This window comes from Pelecanus crispus, chromosome 13 (assembly GCF_030463565.1).
Source record: "Pelecanus crispus isolate bPelCri1 chromosome 13, bPelCri1.pri, whole genome shotgun sequence".
NCBI classification, from domain to species: domain Eukaryota; kingdom Metazoa; phylum Chordata; class Aves; order Pelecaniformes; family Pelecanidae; genus Pelecanus; species Pelecanus crispus.
Genome location: NC_134655.1, coordinates 500,679 through 523,025, shown reverse-complemented (window position 1 = coordinate 523,025; position 22,347 = coordinate 500,679). Strand labels below are relative to the sequence as shown.

At 58.5% G+C, this 22,347-nt stretch overlaps 1 protein-coding gene across 3 annotated transcripts in view; it reads right to left on the bottom strand.

The window, feature by feature from the left end:
• Positions 1-4,575: 4,575 nt before the first annotated feature.
• Positions 4,576-22,347, bottom strand: part of MID2 (midline 2) — a 91,886-nt gene continuing 74,114 nt past the window's right edge. For all 3 annotated transcript variants that reach the window (XM_075720822.1, XM_075720823.1, XM_075720824.1), the window contains 3 exons: positions 17,031-17,192; positions 7,750-7,957; positions 4,576-4,978 (listed from right to left, as the gene is read on the bottom strand). In XM_075720822.1, the coding sequence (XP_075576937.1) occupies positions 4,576-4,978; positions 7,750-7,957; positions 17,031-17,192 (773 nt within the window). The remainder of the gene's footprint in view (positions 4,979-7,749; positions 7,958-17,030; positions 17,193-22,347) is intronic.

Here is a 22,347-nt window from a genome sequence, read left to right as displayed (position 1 = left end):
CCCTGGGTGCTCCTGGCTGGCCAGCCCAGCCCTGCCTTCTCCCAGGGACCTGAGCCAAAGCGGGTTGGGGTGGGGGCTCAGTGCCCTGCGGGGCCGGTGAAGTCGGGAGCCCGGTGCCGGGGGCCGAGCGAAGGGTCCCGCTCATGTTCCTCCTTGCTGGGGCCGGCTGGATTCCTGCCTCTTGAAGCAGCTCCCTGGGGCAGATCCAGCAGGATCAGCCCCTGGGGCACACGGCCACAGCTTGTTTTACCCAAATACAGCCCGACCCGCTTGTTTTACCCAAATGCAGCCCGACGCACCAGCAGAGCCCCACCTCCAGCCACGGCAGCAGACACAGGGGACAGGGAGGATGGGCTTGCAGCCAGGGCCAAGCTCCGGGGCTCGGGCAGGCGGCTTGAGGGGCTGCGCTGGGGCAGGGGGACGCAGGGAGTGCTGGCACGGCCCTCCCGCGACAGAGGCACAGGCAGCAGGAAGGGAAACGGGCGCGCAAGGAGGGAGATGAGCTGGCTGTCAGTCACGCGGTGTGGGGCAGGAGCTCCACCGCGGAGGGGGGAGACGTGACGGCCGGCACCATGAGCTCAGCGAAGGATGGGGCCAGCCTCCACCCCTGCCCTCCCACGGCTCTCGAGGCTCGGGGCGGGTGTGAGCGGGAGCTGGGCTCAAGGGCAGCTCAAAAGGGCTCCAGCAGTGTCTGGCTGGCACTCGGAGATTTCCAGCAGTCCCTGCGGCCGCTGCAGGCTCGGGAAAGGGAAGGCTGGAGCCCTTGGTGTCCCGACGACCTGGACAGCGTGCCTTCGCATGACATCCTCTGGGGGCTGGCAAGCAGGGCGCAGAATATTTATGTGTACAGACTTTTTTGGATGGGCTGTAGCATCCCGTGTGACCTGCCACCCCGCAGCCTCTTAAGTCTGAGTCGCAGTCCGGGACAAGAAACGCTGCCATGGGATGGTACCATGCATCCCCCCGCTCCCGTGGCTGCTCAGCCGCAGGTTTGGCCGGTCCCCCTGAGTGAACGTGACATGTAGCGTCATTCCCGGGGAGAGCAACCCCCCCCATCTCCTGCTGAGCTGCCCCAAGGCGCCTGCTGTGCTCTCAGGGGCTTTGCCAGCCTGGACTCGGCTGGGCTGGCTTCTCAGCCCCATCCTGGGTTACCTTAGGTAAAGGCCTTTTCTCTTTTGTGGTGCTGATTTACTGCTACACCCGCCAGTCAGCAACCCTGAGGTCCACGCTCTGCGTTCTGTCAGAGGTTTGGAGAACGCCAACTGTGATGGCCAAAGAGAGCATCCCAGGACCAGGGATGCCACAGACTGCACAATCTCCGCCACACACAGACATATCCAGTAACGTATATATATTATATTATATTTTTTTATATATATATATATATATACACATTAACAAAGAAGTTGCAAAAAAAACCCCAACAAAAAAGGGAAAAAATGTAACAGGAAGAACAGCCCTCCCCCAAAACAAAACCAAGACAAGTATGTTACATATGGAAGAGGAGAGTCTGACGGGTCGGGGGGGTAACCAGGACTCCACCGCACCCCAAGCCTGTACAGCGAGTCGCCGGGAGCGCAGGGGCTGGCAGCAGCGCCCGGCCCCGCGGCAGCCCCGACCCTCGTCCTGCCGCCCCGCAGGGGCCGCGGGAAACGCGTTCATCCATAACCCAGGGCTGCGGGGCGCGCGGGTCGGCTGAGGCTGCTGCTGCGCCGTCATACGCCGGGCGGCTTGGATCAACGGGCTCGCCGCCTCGTGGGCTGGGGGCAAACGCTGCAAAGCAGCAGGGCAGCGCCATTTGCAGAGCCCGGCCCAGGGACGGGCTGCTCCCACCCTCCTGGTCACGCTCGGGCGGGTTTTGCTTTCCCAAAAGCAGGAGAGGAAAACGTGGGTGGCTGGGAAAGGGCTCCCATCCCCAGAACTGCCCGCTCGGGGTGCGGGGGCTGCCCCGGGCACGCGGCCGCGCGAGCTCCCCGCTGCGTCCTCCCGCCTGGCCCGGGTACGAGATGTGTGCGGCGGGGTAGGGGGATCCCACCGCGATTAGTGCAATTTCATCAGGTGCAAATGTCACATTAATGGCTCGTGTGCTCTGAGTTAATGGATGCGCTGAGTCCTCTAGCGATAAGCTGGTCAAAGCGGTGCCGGTGCCGGCGGAAAGCTCGGCACCTGGATTGCAAACACTCAAATCCATCTCCAGTGCTTGGGTATTTGTTTGAGGTTGACACATTATGAGCAGCCCCAGACGGGACCGGCACACAGGGAAAAAGACTTTAACGGCAGCCCCATGCGGCTTTGAAAAAACATCCTACTGAAAACGGCAACTTATCCTCTTGAAATTAATTGTGTTTGTTAGCTGTGGGGAATGGCAGACGCGACCCTGCTGCATCCCCACCCGGCGCTCTCGCACGCTGGGGCCAGCAGCAGCAAATAAAACTGCTCTGTCTGCTCGGGAGGGATGCGGCGCCTGCCGCAAGCCCCTGCCAAGCACCGCGGGAAAGCAGCCCGGAGCAGAGGCAAAATCACCCTCGGCTTGGCAGCGCAGGCGGCAGATCCCTTCCCCGCAGGTGACACCCACCTCCCTTCCCTCCCAGACACCACCAACGCCAGCCAGCTAAAGCTGTCCCTGGGCAAAGCTATCGCCTGGCAGCTGCCCCCGCCAGACTTAATGACGTGCCCCCCAGGCTGGGCCGCTGGCGGGGGGCACCCGCTTTGGGAAAGGGCCGACTGGCACCAGCCGAGTTCAACCAGCCCCTCCTGCAGCCCTTGCGGGACAAGCCTCGAAGTGCTGTCACCCTGGCTGACCCGGCCCCCTGCCCCTCCGAGGCTGGGCTTTGAGGTAGCTCCCTATCATCAGCAAGGTCCAAATTAAGAAAGGAAAAGGCTGGCAGAGCTAGGAGGTCTCAGCCTGCCGGTCCCCGTGCAATGCCACCGAGGCATCCGACAGCACCACAGCCAGAGGAGAAAAAGGAGTTTTCAAACACCACGGGCCAAAGCTTGAGCACCAGCCCATCCTGGGCTACCGTGCTGCCTGACCTCCTCGCTTCCCCCGGCATTCCTGCCACACCGTGCTGCCTGCCATGGGCACGACATGGACACCTGCGTGCCCACCCGCCCCGAATCGCGCCACGGACCCTGGCTGCGGGTGCCCGTGCTGGGTCTTTGCTCCCTGCGACACAGGGACCGGTGTGCCCGGCCCAGCTCCTCCTGGCTTTCAAGCAAACGTGGAAATTGAAGCTTGACCAGCGGACTTGGCGCTTGTGGTTACTGGGAGCACTGGTGGCAGCCGAAGAGCTCCCAGTAACCAGGGGCTGGAGCCCCTGGGACGGATTCAGTCCTTTGCCACAGAGCAAACAGGACGGCTCCATCATCACTTCTTGATGCATTATAGTTGCCTGAAGAGAGGAGAGGGGATAGGGAAGATGTCCCTGCCCCTGGCAGGGGAGTTGGACTAGATGATCTTTAAAGGTCCCTTCCAACCCAGACCATTCTATGATTCTATGCTCACACCACCACGGTGGAGAAGCAACCAAGAGCCGAGATTTGCAGTCATAAATTGAGATTTTTGGGTCATAAAGCACTGAGATGGTCTTTGGGCAGGACTCGACCATCCGCTCAGCACGGGGAGATGTGTTTTTTCTGCAGGGACACCAGACGTGAAACTAATGGAGGTCTACGCAGAGCCGCACGTGGCGGGGCACAGCCGGCCGGAGCCTGCATTGGGAAGGAGCATCTGCCAGACCTCTGTGCCGGGGGCGAGACGCTCCTCGGCTTGCTCCTTCAGGGTGGGGGCCTCCCTGACTGACTCCTGGTGAGCTCCCGAAGGAGGAGAGACGGTGGGGTGGGGGTCCGCGGCCGGCTGCCCTCCACTGTGGGACCGCAAACCCAGCCACGCACAGGGACCGCGGCCGGGAGAGCCAGCGGGACCGTCCTTCTCCGCGCTGCCTTCGCTCCCGCAGACCACCCGCGCAGCCCCCACCCACCACATCACCAACGCCAGCGCTCACCACGTGCGAGGGCTCCGCGCAATTATCTCCCACAGCAGGGAAGCTGCCGAACTTCAGCCAAACAGAAAGTCCTCCCCAGAAAACGATGCTCGGGTCCCACGCCTGGCTCTCGAGACAAGCCACCCAGGGGCTCCAGAAAGCCAAACCCTCCTGTTCCAACCTGCGCCTTGCGGGGACGCACGAGGCGTCCCCCTGACCACAGCAGTGCCTCAGAAGGTCACCCAAAAACCCACCCCAGCCTTTCCAGCCCCCAAGGGAACACAAAACCATCCAGGTGACAATCCGCTTCGGGAGAGATCGGAGCACACCACCAAGGAGTTGCACAAGCCGCACTCGCACGCAAGCCGAGCTCGCCGACAGGAGTTTATTTTCAGCCGCAGTTAGAGGTTCTTCCTCTTTCCCCTTAAAAAAAACCCCAAAACTCGAGCTGCGTGCGGGAAGGCGCTCGCTTGCTGGAGTGTTACGGCGGCGCGGCGGCTCTCCGGCACGGCTGCCGGCAGGCTCCCGGCAGCTGACTCCGGCCGCCGGCATGGCTGGTGCCAGCGCGGGGCACGGGCAGAGCTGGGGCAGCCTAGTGACAGGCTTTCATCCCTGATACGTACGGGGACTCCTGGGGCCTGCAGTTACACTCCTGCTGCTCTGGGTAATCTATGAAGTCCGGGGCGGGCAGACCCGAGAGGATCATCAAGGATTTGTTCCAGATGGTGAAGGTCGGACACACTGGTAGGATGAAGGAGACTTCGAACGTGTGGAGGTGGAGGGAGTTGGCCGGGTCGTAGAAGGAGAGCGCGTTGTTGTCGTAATCCAGGAGGACGCCGAGGCGCTTCATCTGCGGGTGGACCTCCACCAGCATCTCCTTGTTGTTGTGCCTCACCACGAAGTTGTTGTTGCAGCGGGAGAAGACCCAAGATGAGGAGTTCTTCCCGATCCACTCGTTCTTGGGGGCCGACTTGTAAGCCACGCCGATGGCGTACCTGGAAGAGAGGAGAAGCTTTGCTTAGCGACAAAGCCCAGCCCCGCCGGCTGCCGGCACCCCGCGCCTTAGCAGTCCGCCTGACTGCGGAAGCAGCACGGCAGCAGCTGTAGGTGACTGAAAAGCCGCTTGCGGAGGCTTGGCCGGGGAAAAGCATCACTCCCTCCCCGTCCAGGCTCCTGCTGCCGGGCGGGGCGAGGGGCAGAGGTGACACAGCTGGGCGCTCTCAGCAGGAACCGGCCATTTTAGCCCCGCTGTGCTGCACAAGCAGCTTGGACGACGCAGCGCCTTGACGACGCTGCTGCAATGCCTCCCGGCTCGGCTCGGTAGCAGAGGCTTTCTGGGGATCTGCCTGGTAGGGGCTTTCTCGTGATAACCCCCCATCGTTCCACTCCTGAGCATGCTTTGTGGGAAGGCGTTCTTCATCCCGGCGGTGGATGGGAGGCTGAGCCCGTGGGAGCGAGCACTGGGAGCGGTTTCTGAGTGGGGGCTGCTGCTGCGCTTGCTCCTTGAGCCCCCCGTCCCCAACAGAGAGGGGAGGCAGGCACAGCCAGAACCCAGAGCCAGCGCTCTGGGTCAGGGAGAGGGGTTTGCTCTGCTAATGTCCCCCAGGCATCAGCTCTGGTGGTGTGCCTCAGGCAGCAGCTGCGAGCACAGGGTTCAGGGAAAGGCAAGAAGTAGCAACCCCCTCCTCCAAACCCCCAGGGCAAGAAGCTCCTGATCCACTGCCCCCGCCACTGCAGAGCAGAGCTGCCAGCCCACCGCGAGACCTTCCCTCCCGCCTGCGCCTGAAGCCCTGGGAGAAGAGCATCATTTCCCTGAAGCTTGTGGTGGGGAGTTAGGGGGCATGAAGACAGTGTGTGCCACGTCTCTTTGGGTTTCGACTGCTGCCACTCTCTGTTCTCAAAATCCCTCTGGCCGGCTGGAAGAACCAGCAAGCTTTGGTCAAGAGCGACCGGCTGGGGAGAGCAGGGTCGGGGAGAAGGGCAAAACCAGGTGACGACGCGTTCCCCAAACCAGGCTGGTGTGCTCTGTGTCCCTTGCGGATCTCTCCGAGGCAGAGGAGCCCTGTTTCGCAGCAGCACTCAAATACCAGTTCCTCCTCAGCTCTAGCTCTGAGCTGCAGGTCCCACTCCGCCTTTGATCAAAGCATCCTTGCTATGAGCCTCACCAGGGCACAGGGCTCCGGGCTGGCTCCGAGTCACAGCCGACTCAACTAGCTGCCTTCCAGCAAGCGGCCGTGCCCGTTCTGCACCTGAGCGCACCCCTCCGCAGACCCAAGGAGCTGCTCTATAACTGAAAGCTATTTCCTCCTCTGAAGGTCTTGCAGTATTCGGTCATCAGCAAAACAACACCTGGAACGGATCCATTTCTAGGAAACAGCTCCAGGTATAATCATTGCTTGAGCAACTGACAGGTCAAGCAGCTGAAGTCAGAAACTGCTTTTTAACGAAGGGCGCATCCCTGACTCGCCCCTTCTGCTGCTGCCTGCATGCGTTTTTGCAGGCAGGGGCTTGGGTTTGAGGGCATGTCTGGGCTGGGTGCGCCTGCTGAGACACAGTAAGGAGGTGCTGCGGGGTCAAGGATGCTCCTTGCCACTCCTGGGAGCGAGAAGCTGTACTTGGGGCAGTGCTTCTGTGCAAGGATCTCTGCCAAGGGCGCTGGGGAGAAGGCAGTGGGCTGCTCGGGAGGAGTGGGACTAAAGCAATCCTCATCCTTCTAGCCCCTGGGAACGCTGCCTTCATCTCCCACGGAGCACAGGGAGCCTTGGCTCTCGCCCGCCCACTCTCGCAGCATCCACCTGTGGAGCCTGGACCAGAGAACAGCCAGGAAACCTCAGCTGGGAGCAACCACTGCGGAGGAGGTGCTGCACCCTGGGCTGCCACTGCTCCTCGTGCTCCACCAAGCCTGGTGGCCTTCAGCAGATGCCAGGGTGGCCCGAGGTGGGGACAAAGCTCTGCGTTCCTGCCGATGGGAGGGAGACACGGACTCGTCCTCCCTCAGGAGAAGCAGCTCACGGCAACGAAGGCAGCCTCTCCCGAGGCAGAGCCATGCGGCAGCAGCGCAGGGTGATGGAGAGCAAATGGCGAGCGAAGCATCACCCTCTGCTTTGCCCCTCTGGCCCCCCTGCCATCGCAGGGCAGAGATGTGCACCCCTACGAGCAGGGGGACCCGCTGCTTGGGATGGTTTCTCCTGCCAGCCTGTATGAACATAGGGCGAAACAGAGCGAAGCAGGCGTGGGACAGGCTCCCCCTGAGCTGCCTGCCCTCACAGGGATATTTCAGTGGCTCGCCAGGCCTTTGCAAACCTCCCCTGGGGACATCCCCGTCTCCTCTGCTTAGCCATGGTCCACCTCTGCTTAGCCTTGCACCTCAGACTTCATGACCACGTCTGGCCCAGCTAAGCGGGACCTCACATGAGACAGCCCAGGGGAGGGCACTGCCAGCCGATATAAAGCTCCGTGGCACCTCTGCCCTGCTGTCGGGGTGATTTGAGCCCTGGCAGGCATTAGCAGGTTCAGCAGGTGAGGGAAATGAAGACAGAAGCTTCACCTTGCAGCGTGACTGGATCAGACCCAAAAGCTCCTGCCACAGAGGAGAAACTCATAAACCTCTTGAAAGCCACAGCCACACAGATTTAAGGTCCCAACCACTCCCTGCCCATGAGCAGCTCTGCCAAAAACCTGGCCTTTAACCCTAGCGTGTCCCACAACATCTCTGGGGAAATCTGAGGGTCTCTAGGAGAGGAGGGAAGACAAGGGTGCTGCCTACCAGGTCGAGGATCCCACCACCACCTCCCAGTAGTGGCAGCCGCTGTCAATGAAGACGTTGCCTGCTGCACCATAGCACCCTGTCCCACTGAACCTCTCGGGCGTGTGGCTCTTCTTCAAGGAGCTCTCGTCCTTCTCCATCTGCAGCCCGTCATTGGAGATCTTCAATTTCTTGTGAGCCATCTTGGGGTCCAGCTTAAAAGGCTGACCTGTTGGAAGAAGACACAGGGATTAGGATTTACGTTTGTTACCACCACCGTGCAGGCAGAATACGGCAGGAAGCATCTGCCCCGGGCTCTTTGGACATCCTCTGTGAGCCAAAGGTTCCCCCGCCAGCCAAGGACACTGGATTACAGGACGCCGAGGCACATCCACGTGCCTTGTGCAGCTACTGTCATGGACTCGTCCGTAAGCCATCGGTCCCTGGGCTGCTCCCGTGCCCCCAGTGCCTGCAGCGGCTTCCCCAGCCCTGCTGGAAGGAGGAAGCGCGACTGCTGCCCACGCCTGCACGCAACCACCACCCCAGGCACCGCCAGCGAGACGGAGGGGAGCACGGCCGCGAGCAGCGCCGGCAACTTGGGCTTATTCCCCAGCCTGGGAATCACTCACCTTCCCGGACCAAACAGAGGGAAAGGAGGTGCAACGCCAAAATGCAGAGCTAAATGAGCTTTAGACCGTGAGCTCTCTGCCCCCAGGGAGGGTCCGGGCTTGAGAGCAGGCAGGCTGGGCAGCACGGCGTGTCGGGCAGGGCTGTGTCGTCCCGGCACGGATCCTTAAGTGAGGGGCTGGAGAGCGTCCGGGGTATCCTTATTGCGCATTACCCCTTTCAAATGCCTCATTCCCCGTCACAGCAACTCCCTTTTGCCCTCTGTTTATGCTGTAAAATGGCGTGGCAGAAACAGGGGGGCGTTTCCAGGCAATGGAAATGCCAGACAGATGCACTGCGAACCAAACCTAGGCAGGGCATGTGGGCTGGATTCCTGAGCGGATCCATACTCTGTTAGCAGTAATGGGAGTTATATGAGCGCAGGGAAGGGAGAACAGACCCTTACGTGCCGGTATCACAGTTCCCAATCACAGAGGCAGTACTGCCGCACCAAGCACACCCCCGAATCCCCACCAGCAGCCAACACAGCCTGCTCCCCGTAGCGCACAGGCTGCTGTGACACGTGATAGGAAGCACGCCCGAGGTTTTCCAGCGCTTCTCCGCCGCCAAACAAGGTCTCACCACTCGGAGAAGACAGCCGGGGCCGCGCATGTGGCGGTGGAAGCAAATCAAAGGCGTCGGGTCCAGCCCATGTTTAGCGGAGGCTGGAGGGGAGGTGGGAGCGCAGGGCCAGCCAGCGAGCGCACGCCCCGGGGCTTCCTCCGCAATTAACAGAATTGAGTCTGATGGATTTTGCAGATCTCGAATGCTGGCTTGAAACCCAACTGCGATTCCTTTGTAACATTACCAGCACGCAGAAAGCCAGACTGCTTCCTAACTGCCACGCACGGGCTGTCCTGCGCGCTTTGATAAAACCCTCCTGAAGATCCGCAAGGCCGGGGGCACATCTGCCCTCCCTCGCCTCGATAAACGCCGTCGCTTTCGGGCACCGGCTGTGCAACGCGTTCAACAGCGAGCGCTAAGCATTGCTCTGGAAGGCGCCAATTTTTGGTGCCACGCGGCCTCGCCGCAAAACGAACCCTCGCTGGCTCCCGAGTCCAGGTCTGGTGCATGCGGATGGGGTCAGCAAAATACTTGCAAACACAGACTTCTTCAAGCGTGGAGGGTCGGGGGATTTGGCGCCTCTTCTGCTCAGGCTGCTCGGGAGCAGCCCTGCCAGCGATGCCCAGGCTGATGCCCGGCCCCTGGACCCCCCAGTGCCAGAACGGCTCCTCTGAGCCACGTTTAGCTGCTTCTAGGGGGGTGGAATTCACAGTCCCCTTTGCTTCAATGTGGGTTTTTTTTTTTTCTCCTTTAATCAATTACAGTCAGTTTAAGACCAGATGTGGAAAGGAGAAGCCAGAAGGTTGCATTTTGAGAAGCCCGAAATGAAGCCCTCCATCTCGGGGGGGCAAGGGGAGAGAGCCGGTGTGTTTGGGGAGCCCCTCTGCTCCCTGCTCCAGCATTTTCCCGTCACTCTCTTCGCTCTCAGTTCAGGACAAGCTTCTCTATGCAGCACCGTGGTTTTTTGTACGGCTAAATGAGTTTGCCCAGCTCTGAGGATCTGCTGGTCCATCCCTACACGATCACAGGCTTCAGGCACAGACCGTGCCTCGATTTACCCCTCTGTACAACACGGGAGCATCCCCGGGGGTGCCGAGGGCTGGTGACTGACCCTTGCTGGCTTCTGCTGCAAAGGAAAAGCTACTCTGGGAAACTGCTGCTCCCTCCCCGCACCCTCCTACGGGGAGCACAGCACCCATCCCCAGGGCAGCGGCAGCAGGGAGCCCCGCAAGCCTGCGGGCACCGCGCTGTCGGGAAGGGGCTGAGTGTGGGGCAGTGGGGTCCCACGAGAGCGGTGGGGTTTCCTATGGAGACTACCAGCAGGGGTGGAAATTCTGCACCAAACATTTCTGCAGTCGTCTGGCTTAGTAGCGCGGATGACGAAGTGCGACGGATGAAGGCACTGGATGGCCGTGGCAGGAGCCAGCTCTTCCGAGCCACCGAGCCCGGCCGGGGACCCCGGCGAGCAGACGCTCTGCTGCGCCACAGCCCCTCACCGCTGGCACCGGCGGGGAGCCCGATGGGGCAAGGGGCGTGGGACTGCGCATTGGAGACTGCTGCATAATGCAGGAATAGCAGGCATAAAATTAAATTGCACACGCAACTTAATTCTGGTGCTTTTTCAAATCCTGTGCTCTTGGCTTTGCAAATTTAACGGTGGTTTGGTTGTTTGGTTTTTTTTTTTCCCCAGAAGTTTTTCCATCTGTAATTCCCTATTTTTTTATTTAAAGGGAACTGAGAAGCGGAGTCCTGATACGTTATCAGCTGCACGTGAAACCACATCAGCAGCACAGCTGAGCTAAAGCAGCTGCTGAGCAGCAGCGACAGCGATCTCCTTTCCACGGGACAGAAAAATTTCCTCCACGCTCTGCCCTAGCCCACATCACCCCGGGAGAGATGTGTAAAATGACGGGGCCGCATTCGGCTCTGGCTCACAGGTAACCCCGCGCGGCGCACGCGTTGGCCGCGTGCCTTCTGCAGAGCCCTCGGCACAGCTCTGGTTATAGATCTGCCGCCACGATGGTGCCCTCCTGCAGCGGGGGCTCGCTGGCGGGGCCGGGCACGCGTCCCACGCTCACAGCGTTTCTCACAGCCGCCTGTGCATGCCCTGGCCAGGGCTGGGAGGGCAGCGCTGCCCGTGCTCCTGCTCTGGGCTGGCAGCGGCGTGACAGCACTGGCACAGGGGCTATGCAGAAGCTCAACCAAACCTGCGCGATCTCCCCAGCACTCCCCCATCACCTGCTTCCAAAGCACAGACTTCACCTGACCTCCTTCTTTTTCAACGATTTCCCTCTAAAAGCCCCCGGACTATCCCTGGTTTTGCAAACAAAACACCAAGATGTTGTAAAGAAGCAAACTGAATCCTAGTGGTTTTTTTTGTCGCTGTGAATTTTCATGCAAGACGCAGTAAAGAGCATACAGCTACCGGATAGGATTGCTATAGGGATGCATGTACTTTAGCACAAAGCAAACTGAACAGGGCAGCTGCAGCAAAGCACCTTAAATAACTGCAAACAACTTAAAAGCCACGCTTCGGAGCGGTCCCCGGCCCGCTGCGGTGCACCACGAGCCGTGCCCTCCTGCACGCTCCCGTTCTCGGCTACGGACACCGAGCCTTGGCGAGGAGAAACGCCCGCACCAACACTACGCAGCGAGGGGGTTTCCAAGCCAGGGCTCGGAACCGTTGCAAACAGCCGGCAGCATTAGCTACGGCAAGGCTGGAGAGCTTTCAAGTGCGACTCCGTAATGGAGCTCATCCGCGCTACTCTCTGATACCTGATGGTAGCTCGTGTTGATGTTCCTCTGGAGCCCAATTTGCTAGATAATTGAGTTGAGAGGTCTGAAAGTAAAGCTGCAAATTGGGAGTGACCTGCTCCCTCCTTTTCTCTAGCTATTTTAATATTTCTGTAGCTATCTTTTTCCAGCAGTAATGCAAAGAGACAAGCTTTCAGGAAGCGAGGTATAAAAATACTCGGCCCCATCAGGAGAGAGACAATCACGGCCCTTTTCACGAAGACGACCCCTTTTTAAGGTCAGCATGAAAACTGGAGTCCAACCCTTGTCGCTGCTTTGTGCTGGCACATCCTGGCCCAAGGGCTCGAATAATATCTGCAGAGAGTGTGCTGTGACGGCAAGACGGGAGTTAAAAAGCACACAGGCTGGGTCGCAAAATCTTGCTCGGGACAGAGGACGGACACAGCCGGGTGCCTGCTCCCATCTGACCCCCTTCCCAAAATACCACCCTGGCACTGGGAAACAACACGGGTTTCAGACTCCCAATGGTCCCAACCTCAGCCGCCCCAAAGCCCCGGCGCGCGAGCCCGGCGGGGTCCTCTGCATTTGTGGCTGCCCGCACCACGCACCCCCATCGACGCTGCGCTGGACAAGGCGGGGTTACGGGAAGATGCCGGGGGACTCAGGGCCGGAGGACAGCACGGCTGGGAGAAGCAGGGGTCCCCGCTGCGGGGTAGCGGCAGCGGGGCTCAGCCGCCACGGGAGAGCCCAGCCGGGCGAGGGGGCTGCCCCACAGCTGCGGGACGCTGCCAGCGCCCCAACCGCACCTCCGTCCTGCGGGCAGCACAAACCAGAGGTGACGGGAGAGGAGAGCGTTACGCTTTTCACAGGCAGGGCAAGACAAAGCAAGAGGAAAGAATTGCTTGGTGCTGCTGGGCTAGATGGAGATGCCAGGGTGCCGGCCAGGCTCCCGCCGCGAGACGGACGCTGCTCTGCAACGTCTCCTGGGGGCCCTTCGACTGCACAAGACGGAGCATGGGCAGAGCAGCCTCCACGTCCCCGCTCCCCGCCCAAAGCCTCCATCATCTTCCCCTTTGCTCCCGGGTTACCGCACCTCTCCAGCCCCAGCCCTGCCTGGCAGAGCACTGGGAGTTACGGCGGTTCCTCCCGGCACGTTTTCATTAACGTACACGTTCTGGGTTGGTCACTCAGATAACTTTTATCTCACAAATTCAGCTTGCTGGAATATCCCCTACAGCCTTTCGCTGGCTCATCCATCCACGGCGCCTGCATGGGGCTTGAGAGCTGTGGGAAACCGGCCAGCTCCAACGCTGGACACAGCGAGCTGCACCCTCTGCGGCGTTTTATCAGCTTAACTGTGCTTCCCTTCCCTGCAAAGTCTCGAGCGGTGCAGCGTCTGAGCGGAGAGGAGGAAATCCTGGCTGGCCTTGGGTGTGCGGGAGCAAAGAGGGAGGAGAGGGCAGCCGGCGTCGCTTCTAGGAACATGTTCAAGGTTAATTAACCAGGCCAGTGGTGTGCCGGGAACGGAGATGGGCGGAGGGGAGGCGCTGGCAGGCGGGAGCCTGCACCCCCTGCCCACAGGACTCCCCGCGCCCGCCCAGCGCCCCGGGACCTCGGAGGGCTCCTGCCGCCCATCGACGTGAGCAGATGCACCGGCTCTGGATGCTCCCGTTCGCCCCTTGCTCCCTGGAAGCGGTGCCCAGGGGAGGGCGGCGTGGAGGCGGGAGCACATGAGGCTCACTTATCCTGGGTGCAGATAAGAATATTTAGCTTTCTATCTACCTCAGCAGTAATGTGTCTGCAAGACAAGGGCTGTTAATGGGGCAGCTACGCTACCAGATTTTCTCGATGCTTCATGGAAGGAATCAATTATGGTGAAGCTCAGCAGGCCCTGCTAATCACGCCAGCTCCAGCGTGTCGAAAAAGCCACGCAGAGGGACAGCCAGGGCTGCGTGTTGGTTTACATAACATCTGCAGAAACAACTGGACCGGGATCCCCCAGAAGCAAGAGACAACGTCCAACATGCAGCCGAATGGACGAGGAGCAGCGGGCCCGCTCCGTCAGGTGGGTCGGTGCAGCGGTACCACCGGAGCAGCACCCGCCCAGCCCGTGCCCCCCGGCTCCTCCCGCTGCCAGCGCAAGGGGACGGGGCAGAGCGGAGAGGGCAGGCGCCCGGTGACCGTGCTCGACTGAAAGCACGCTGCGGAGAGAAGGGCAGGGATGGATGCGTACTCCCGCTCTCAAGAAACGATCTCTGCCCTCGTTGCAGACGTCCACCACGCTCTGCCCAGCAGAAGAGCCAGCCCAGGCACAGTAACACACCGCCAGCCCTTCTTGCTCTTCTCCTCTCCCTCTCTGCCCGCAGCAGCGATGTCCCCGCTCCGCCCAGCCGCCTAAGATGCCACCCGCGCCTCGTATTCAGAAGCACCCGCGTACGAAACCTGACGGACCCGCTCCTGCGAAAGCATCTGCGCTAGCACGATCGTGTCGTTCGCAGGGACCTCGGAGACCGTCGCTCGGGCAGCAAACTTGTGCCGCAGCAAACCCACCCCCCCGGATGAGACCAGACGGACGTGCAGATGGGATGTGGAGGTCAGCCACCCTGTACGACAGAGGAAGTCTCACCAGGAGACGCATAAATCAGGAAGAGACAGAAATGTGGGTGAGAATAAGACCAGTCTGCAATGGTCAAGGCAAGGACCATAAACCCCACCTTCCCTGCACTTTATTTACTACCAGAGCTGGGACTGTCCCTGCCTTCTGGCACTTTCATCCACTTTTGGATACTTGCTAATAAATAAAACCTGCTCAGGCCCAGACTCAGCAAAGGAAGGTTTCTCTCTGTCACTAACCCAAAACTATTCTCTCAAGCTCTTCTGTTCGGGAAACCAGATTTAGCGCCAGCACTGACAGCACTAATGCTGCGGAAATCAATACGTGTCCTGACACTGACCTTCTGGCGATGAAGGAATCTCTCCAAAAGAGGGCTGTGAAATATGCTAATTGGCCCGTCTCCTCATCGAGCTGCTACCTTTTCTGCCAAGGTTACAGCAGTGGAAAAGCACGTGCTATCTTCTAGTCGCCCATTTGAAAAGGAAAAAACCCTGTTGCCACTTAATGGCAAATACAGGCAGGAGAAGCGGCCAGCGAGGATGCGCTGGGGGTGCGGCACGAAGCGGCAGCACCTTCAGCCGGCATCACGCCCATGACGAGCAGCTAACACCCCAAAGGAGCCCTTCTATGCGAGGCTGACCACAGAAAGAAAACACATCGATATATATTATTGTCCTGGTTTCGGCTGGGATAGAGTTAATTTTCTTCCTAGCAGCAGGCACAGTGCTGTGGTTTGGATTTAGGATGAGAAGAACGCTGATAACACGCTGATGGTTTAGTTGTTGCTGAGCAGTGCTGACACTGGTCAAGGACTTTCCAGCTTCCCACGCTCTGCCAGGGGCACAAGGAGCTGGGAGGGGGCACAGCCAGGCCAGCTGACCCCAACTGCCCCAAGGGCCATTCCATACCATCCGGCGTCATGGGCAGTATGGAAACTGGGGGGGTTGGCCGGGGAGCAGCGATCGCTGCTCGGGGACGGGCTGGGCATCGGTCGGCGGGTGGGGAGCAATTGCATTGGGCAGCACTTGCTTTGGATATTGTTATTACTATTATTATTATATCGTTATTATTATTATTTTACTTTATTTTATTTCAATTATTAAACTGTTCTTATCTCAGCCCAGGAGTGTTTCTCACTCTCACTCCTCCGATTCTCTCCCCCATCCCACCGGGGCAGGGGCAGTGAGCGACAGCTGCGTGGTGCTGAGCTGGGGCTGGGGCTAAACCACGACACCTGGCGCTGGGATCGGTTCCTTGCTCATCTGGTCGTGCGAAAGGAGCTCCTGCACACACAGAACCGCGGTCGTACGCAGCCGCTTGGATAGCGCTTCGGGTGAGGCTTGCTTGAGATTTTAAATATGCAGGAATACGTGCTGCAGACACATCCCTGCAACAAGGGGAGTTCAAAACCTGATTGGGCTCTTATTTAATCTACTAAATCGAGTTCTTCTCCGAAGAGGAGCCCTCAGCAGCGCGCTGGCATCTGATGACTGACACTCTGTTAAAAAAAACCAAAAGCCCTGTCCCCCGGGAGCTGCTACCGAAGCAAACCACCCTTGCTCCCCTCCGTGCTGCTGTGTCACATCATCGCTCTCGGCTTGTCAAGCCACCCATTTCTTATTTCCAGAGCGAGCATCTTTCAAAGCACGGGGAAGCACTTAAAAACAGCAACCGCAGGAGGGATACATTTTTAATAAACAAGGCAGAATTGGATTGCAGTTTGCTTCTCAGCAGCTTCCCTCCAGCCCCACTGCTACACTGCCTTCACTTAATTTCATTTGGTTTAAAGTCGCGCAAAGAAAATGAGGAGGCAGGGGCGACAAATCACCTGGAAAGCCTAGTCAAGGCAGGAGCGATTACGGTGTCGGGAAAGGAAACACAAGGGAGGGCTGCGCTCGCGGGGGCCGGGCAGGGACAGCCCCGACGAGCACCGGCGAGATGCGGCCGCGGGGCAGGCAGCTGTGGGCAGAAGCCCGCAGAGCCGACTTATTTTCTCCCTCGACATTTCACGCTGTCTCTCCTGTGACGCCCCCCCGGCAGCGGTGCTAATGGCCCGCGGTGGGGAACGGCTTCCCTCCTCCCACTGCAAACCCGGATCCTTGCCGGGACGGGTCCGGATCCGCTGCCCTCCGATTTCTGATCGACCCTCACTCTGATTTCCCGAAACGTATTTAACCCTCCTTGGCTGTCCCCAGAGTGAAGTGCAACCTCTTTTCTGCTTTGCGCGTGGCTGCAAAGCCCCATCCACTACCACGCAGACGCTTTTCAATCTCCTTATGGCTCCCCAAAACTGCAACCCTCTGTGAGCAAAGCCACGCACAAGCACACGATTGCCCTGGCACTCCATACAACAGCCCCCAAAAGCCCAGCGATGTAAAGCGACCAGAAAGATGAGCTTTCATGATCTCCTAAAATCCCAGCTGTCCCAGGGAGCCGTAGGGCCGGGCGCTGGCAGGAGCAGAGAGCTACCGGGAGCCCCGGGCACTGCGCGGGGTAGCAGGAGACCATCCCTCGAGGCAGGGAAGGAGCCGAGACGCCGACTAAGACGGGCACGTTAAATAATTTAAATAACCCGGGGGGTCTCCATCACGCTGCCAGCAACCGTGGGCACGCAGGGAGCTCAGCCATCCCCCTTCGGACTCAGGCGCCGACGAAGCTGCTCTCCCACCACCCATCAACGCGAGGCGAGCGCCCGGGCACGTACTGTTTGTCTTGAGCCTGGCGGGTTCGCTGTTGCGGCTGCCCGCCTGGTTGATGGCCTTGACGAGGAAGATGTAGCGGGTGCCGCTCTGGAGCCCGTGGACGGTGTAGTGGTTCTGCTTGATGTTGGGGACAATCATCCAGCTGTCCATGGAGTTGTAGAGACCTGCGGTGTGGGAGAGGGGGGGAAAGATTTATTCACAGGAAAGGACAGGATACGGAGACCACGTGCTGCTCACGCAGAGCTCACCGACCACGCGTCCCTCGGGCTGATTTACCGCCTGCCTGAGAGTTAAGAGTGCCTGCAGGAAAATTTACATAGGTAATAAACCCCAGCAACTCAAAGAGCCTTTTTTATTATCACATGAAGGCAACGCTTGGGAAGGCAAAGCCAGACGTGGGGCACTGGCACCTCAAGATGCCACCGTGGAAAGCGATGGGGAAAGGGTGCAGAGAAAGAGGAATTCAACCGGTGGCACCTTCCAGCCAGGGCAGACGGCGCAGGCAGCTGCTGGTGCCCAGGAAAAGGTGATGCCCACCATCACCCTCTCATTTCTTCGCTCCTGCTGCTCCGGGGGCTGCAATATGCAATGCCAGCAGCAGGAAGGGACGTGTTTGCACCCTAACCCTCCTCCCACACAGCGCTCGGTGCTCCGGGGTGGGATGCAATAATCCATGTCCAAGGGATGCTGATGCTTTGGCTCCCTGCGTAGACTGGTCTGTGAAGTGGTTCAAAGAAAATTACAGCTCCCAGCGAAGGGAGCGGGATCTGGATGCTTGGAAAACATTCAGGAGCGTAAATTCTTTCTGGAAATGGAACAGGGAATTAAGAGCCCAAAGACTTGGAGGTGCTAAGCCCCAACGCTGCAGCGGTTTGTGCTGCCAGAGCCGCAGGGCCCGGCACGTACTGAAAACGTAGTGTTGCATCTGAGGTGGGATGCCACAGCGCTCCAGGAAAGGAGAAAAGCCCTGCGTGGTGCCACAGGCACTGTCACTGCCACCGACACGGCTGGGGTGAGAATAAGCTGCAGGCTGCACAAGCCCCTCGAGCAGCCAGCGCTGCGGGAAAAGGATGCTGCGGGTTTTGGGAGCGACCTCCAGCGCCGGCACCCACGGCCGGGCAGCGAGCGCCCAGGACCATCCGCTGCAGCACCCAGCAGCCCTGGGCTGGCAGATAACGGCTTTGGGGCAGCTATCGCAACTCAGACTGTTGCTTTAAACAGAAAGAAGAGTAAGGAGGGAGCTCAGAAGCAGTAGCTGCAGGCTCCTCGGGATCCAGCGGGTCCAGAGGAGAAAGCGAGATGATACACGAGGAGCGGGTTGTGAATTAAGGGTGACTGCAGGAGGGTTTTTAGCCTCCTATCCAGCGTACTTTATTTAGCGTATTTAGCCAGCGTACGTGTGCACGGCTGGAAGGCAGGAGCCTGGAAAATGTTCCACACCTCCTCTTTTAAGGCTTACATTGCAGTATTTATTTATCTCCGGTGGCTCGCTCAGCCGGAGGACAAGGGCAGGTCGCAGTCATTGTCAGCCTGGATTTGGTTTAAAATATACGTGGAAATGGCCTAGGGGAGCAAAGCAATGTTATTTGAAGTAGAAAATAAAACAGATGTGATACCAATTGCATCCTACATGCAGAGCTGCTTTCATCAGAGCACACAGCTTTCAGCCAAGCACTAGAAGGTGTTATCTCCCTGCAGACAAGGGCCAGCTTTGGATCCTTCATCGGAAAGGACGAGGTGGCTGAGAGATGACAGTCTGGGAATGCTTTGGCCTCCCAAGCAGGTTTCTTTCCCAAAACAAGCAAGAAGGGGTTGGCCTTGAAGACTGAGGGCTTCTATCCTTGCCAAAGCTTAAAAAAAATCCTTTTTATTGCAGCTTTCGTCATCCATAAAAACGTCCCACTCCCGCCGAGCTTTTGGCTTTAAAGAGAGCATGAAGGGATGGTTTCCACAGGCCAGCCGTGTGCTCTTTGAAAAGGCATTTCCTTTCATGGGAAGCCGCCTCGTGCTCCTGCTAGGTGAGCCCTAGCACGCTGCTCCCAGTGCCTCTTCTTGCACGAGTTCAGCCAGGACTCAAACGCTCTCCTCACCCAGACCTGACTGTGTTACTTCAAGTGACAATATATTATTCATCTTCTCCTCTGAGATGTTAACTGATGTTTTCTTTGCTCCTTCTATGAAGAGCTACCAAGGACGGCCAAGGAAGACACTCCTGACATGTGCCCCTCTGGGCTTTCTTCCCGAGCTGCCCTTGCCGTTCTTCACCCCTGCGGTTGCCATAGCCCCCACCTTCCCAACGCCTGTGCCAAACCCACACGGCCCCCAAAGGTGGGTAGGTGACGAATTCCCAAGCCCCTCGGTGGACTGGAATCCAAGCCATGCGCCCAAAGTGGCACATGGGCAGAGGTGGGAGCCGGACCCTTCCCCGAGGGGCACCGGCACAGCCCCAGGGCAAGGGCACAAGTTGCAGCGGGGGAACTCCGGGTTAGATAAGGAAAAAATTCTTCCAGCTGCGGGTTGGGAAGCACCGGAGCAGGGCCCTGAGAGCTGGGGGCTCTCCATCCCTGGAGATGGTCAATGCTCAAGAAGCAAGCCCTAGGCAGCCTGACCGTGCCGTAAGCCAGCCTGGCATAGGCAGAGTTGGTGCAACAACTTCCAGGCGTCCCTCCCCACCTAAAGAACGCGGCGATCCCAGCACGGTCCGCGTTTCTTCCTCAGCCGGCAGGTGCAGGGGAGATGGAGATGGAGGGGAGATGGAGGCCGGTGGCCATCTCAGAATGGAGAGAAAGAGGTTGCTGAGCTCTCCCAGGCGTTCAGAGAAGAACAAAACGCTGGAGACAACGTGTCGTGGCCGGGGGAGAAAAGAGCTGAGCAGAGGAAATCCAGCTGCTGTAGCACCGGGCACCCGTAACTAACCTCTGACCAAGAGGAAATAAATCATCTTGTTTTCCAAAATGAGGGCAAAGGCTGCTGGCTGAGGCCGGGGATGCAAGTGTTATCTAGCTTTGAAAGTCGCAAGCAGTAACTTTCTCTGGCAGCTTCCTGCATATTTTAAAGTGCACTTAACAGCCTTCCTGTGCCGCGACACCGTGCTTCCAGCACCGACGTCTTCCTGACCAGTGAGATAAACGGACAGTGGCCCAAAAAGTCCACTCTGAAGCATTTTGTCAGCACTTCTTACAACGCTAAGTGCTACTAAGGAAAACCAGGAATAAAACTTTCTTGCAAGAGCCATGCTGTGCTCTTCCAAAACACTACTTCAGCTATATTTTTGTTCTCCCATTACAACATCCATTTTCTTTTTCTCGTATGAAACAAGCAGTTTCCCTGGACTCTCTCCTATAACCCAGCCCACAAATTAGCTTTCCTCCAGAATGCAAACCCCCTCCCTCCAATTTTAGGAAAAAGGCAGTGGTACAAGAAATCTTAACAGGTCCGTATTTCTGACACCCCGAGGACTCACGGGGCACCCAAAGGAATAAAACACTGCTGCTGAGACTGGCAAATCGTCCTTGGCTTTACGGCAGGGACAAACAAGCCAGCTTTTTCTTTTTTTCAAATAAACCTCCCTGACAGCAAACAAGGAGCAAGACTAAATGGCTCCTGCAGATGTGATGCATCTGTCCTTGGGGGTGCGGGTCACAGTTTCCAGCCCCGGCTTTTTCAGCCTGCAGTTTACCAGCTCTCCCTAACGATAAGCCACGGTGCTAAAAAGCTCAGAGCCTCTTCTGATGAGTTTAGGTGTGGGGGGAGGAAATTAAGTAGACATTCAGCACATTCCTTTAGCTTTAATCCTCAGGCAATTTCTGGCTCATTTTACCTTCAAGCCTGCAGCTGATTCAGGATGCCCGACGAACTCTGCCTGGCTAACATTAGAGCAAAGCTCCAGCCCCGATGTCAGGCGGGGAGGTTTGCACGGGCGGGTGCAACCACCCGAAGCCTCAGCGTGGCTGCGAGCAGAGCCTGCCTGCGACAGCTCAGCTCTGCCGTGCCCGGCGCTGCTTTGTACCCTCGCGACAGCTTTGCACCCTCGCGACAGCTCAGCTCTGCCGTGCCCGGCGCTGCTTTGCACCCTCGGACCACGTTCAGCCCCGGCCGGCGCAGCGCTGCACAGGGCTCGTAGGAATCCTCCCGGGCACAGACTCCTTGACTAACGGTGATGCTGATGAGCAGCGGCGTACCGGAGCCCCCGCACATGGCCAGGATGCTCTCGGGGGACAACTCTGGTTTTTAAGGTCCTGATCTTTGGAAGAGAAGCAGGAGATTGCCGGGACAAAACGATGCTTTGCCAGAGGTGCTCTACCTCCCTCCAATTTGCAACAGGTCTCTCCCACCACCTCCTTTTCCCTTCGTTGCTTCTGCTTCTTTCATCGCCTTCACTGCTTCTGCTATCCGCCGCACTCAGGCAGCAGGACCAGGGGCGGAGCGCGTCCCTTCAAAGTCACCGTAACCACAAGCTCGCTTTCTCCTGCTCGCCCTGGTGAAGACGCACCGTGCCTCCGGGGGTGCCTCGCAAACAACCGACCGTCCATCGCGCGGAACTCTCCGCATCCTGTTACCTCCCTCCCCAAACGGTGAGGCCAGCTGTTAAATGCACTATTAAAATATTTGTAATATTAAAACCCCATAACTACCACAGTCCTCATCAAATAACAAATACGCAGGAGGGAGCTTTGCGTCTAAGAGGTTGCTGTTCCGACCTTGTGGCATGCTGGGGGACAGGTTCAGCCCTATAAAACTGTTTTAAAGCTGTCCTGTTGCACTAGAAGATATCATGGCATGGAAAATATGCTGAGCACCACACAGTCCATAAAGGCCAGGCTCTCCCAGAGGAGCTGGATGCTGCGACCTGAGCCGCAGGTTCCTCGCTGTCCCACCACATTGCTTCCTAAGTGACCAGGTACCACCACAGACCCACCAGCGAGAGCCCTCCCCAGTCCTCAAATCCCATTCCTGCCGAGCAAATTTGCAGCGGTGTGGAAAAATTATTAGGTACGGCAGTTATTTTCAGGAAAAATTACCTGGAGACGTGCCTCAGTATCGTTATGGAGGGTATATAAATCACGCTTAATTACCAGCCCACAGAGCCGCCAGCGCTGCCCTGCCCGTACGATCCCAGGGCGCGGTGCGAGATGTGCAGGTCTGGTTGCTGTCAGGGGGCTGAGACCCTCTGATGCACCAAAGGCTTCACCGAGCCGGAGGCTGCAGACACCAAGTGTAGGGCAAAACAATCCAGTTACGGACCCCCAGCATGGGGGGTCTCCATCGTTTTCATTACAGCCCCCAGCGGTGTCCTTGGAGGATCCTTCATTGCACTTT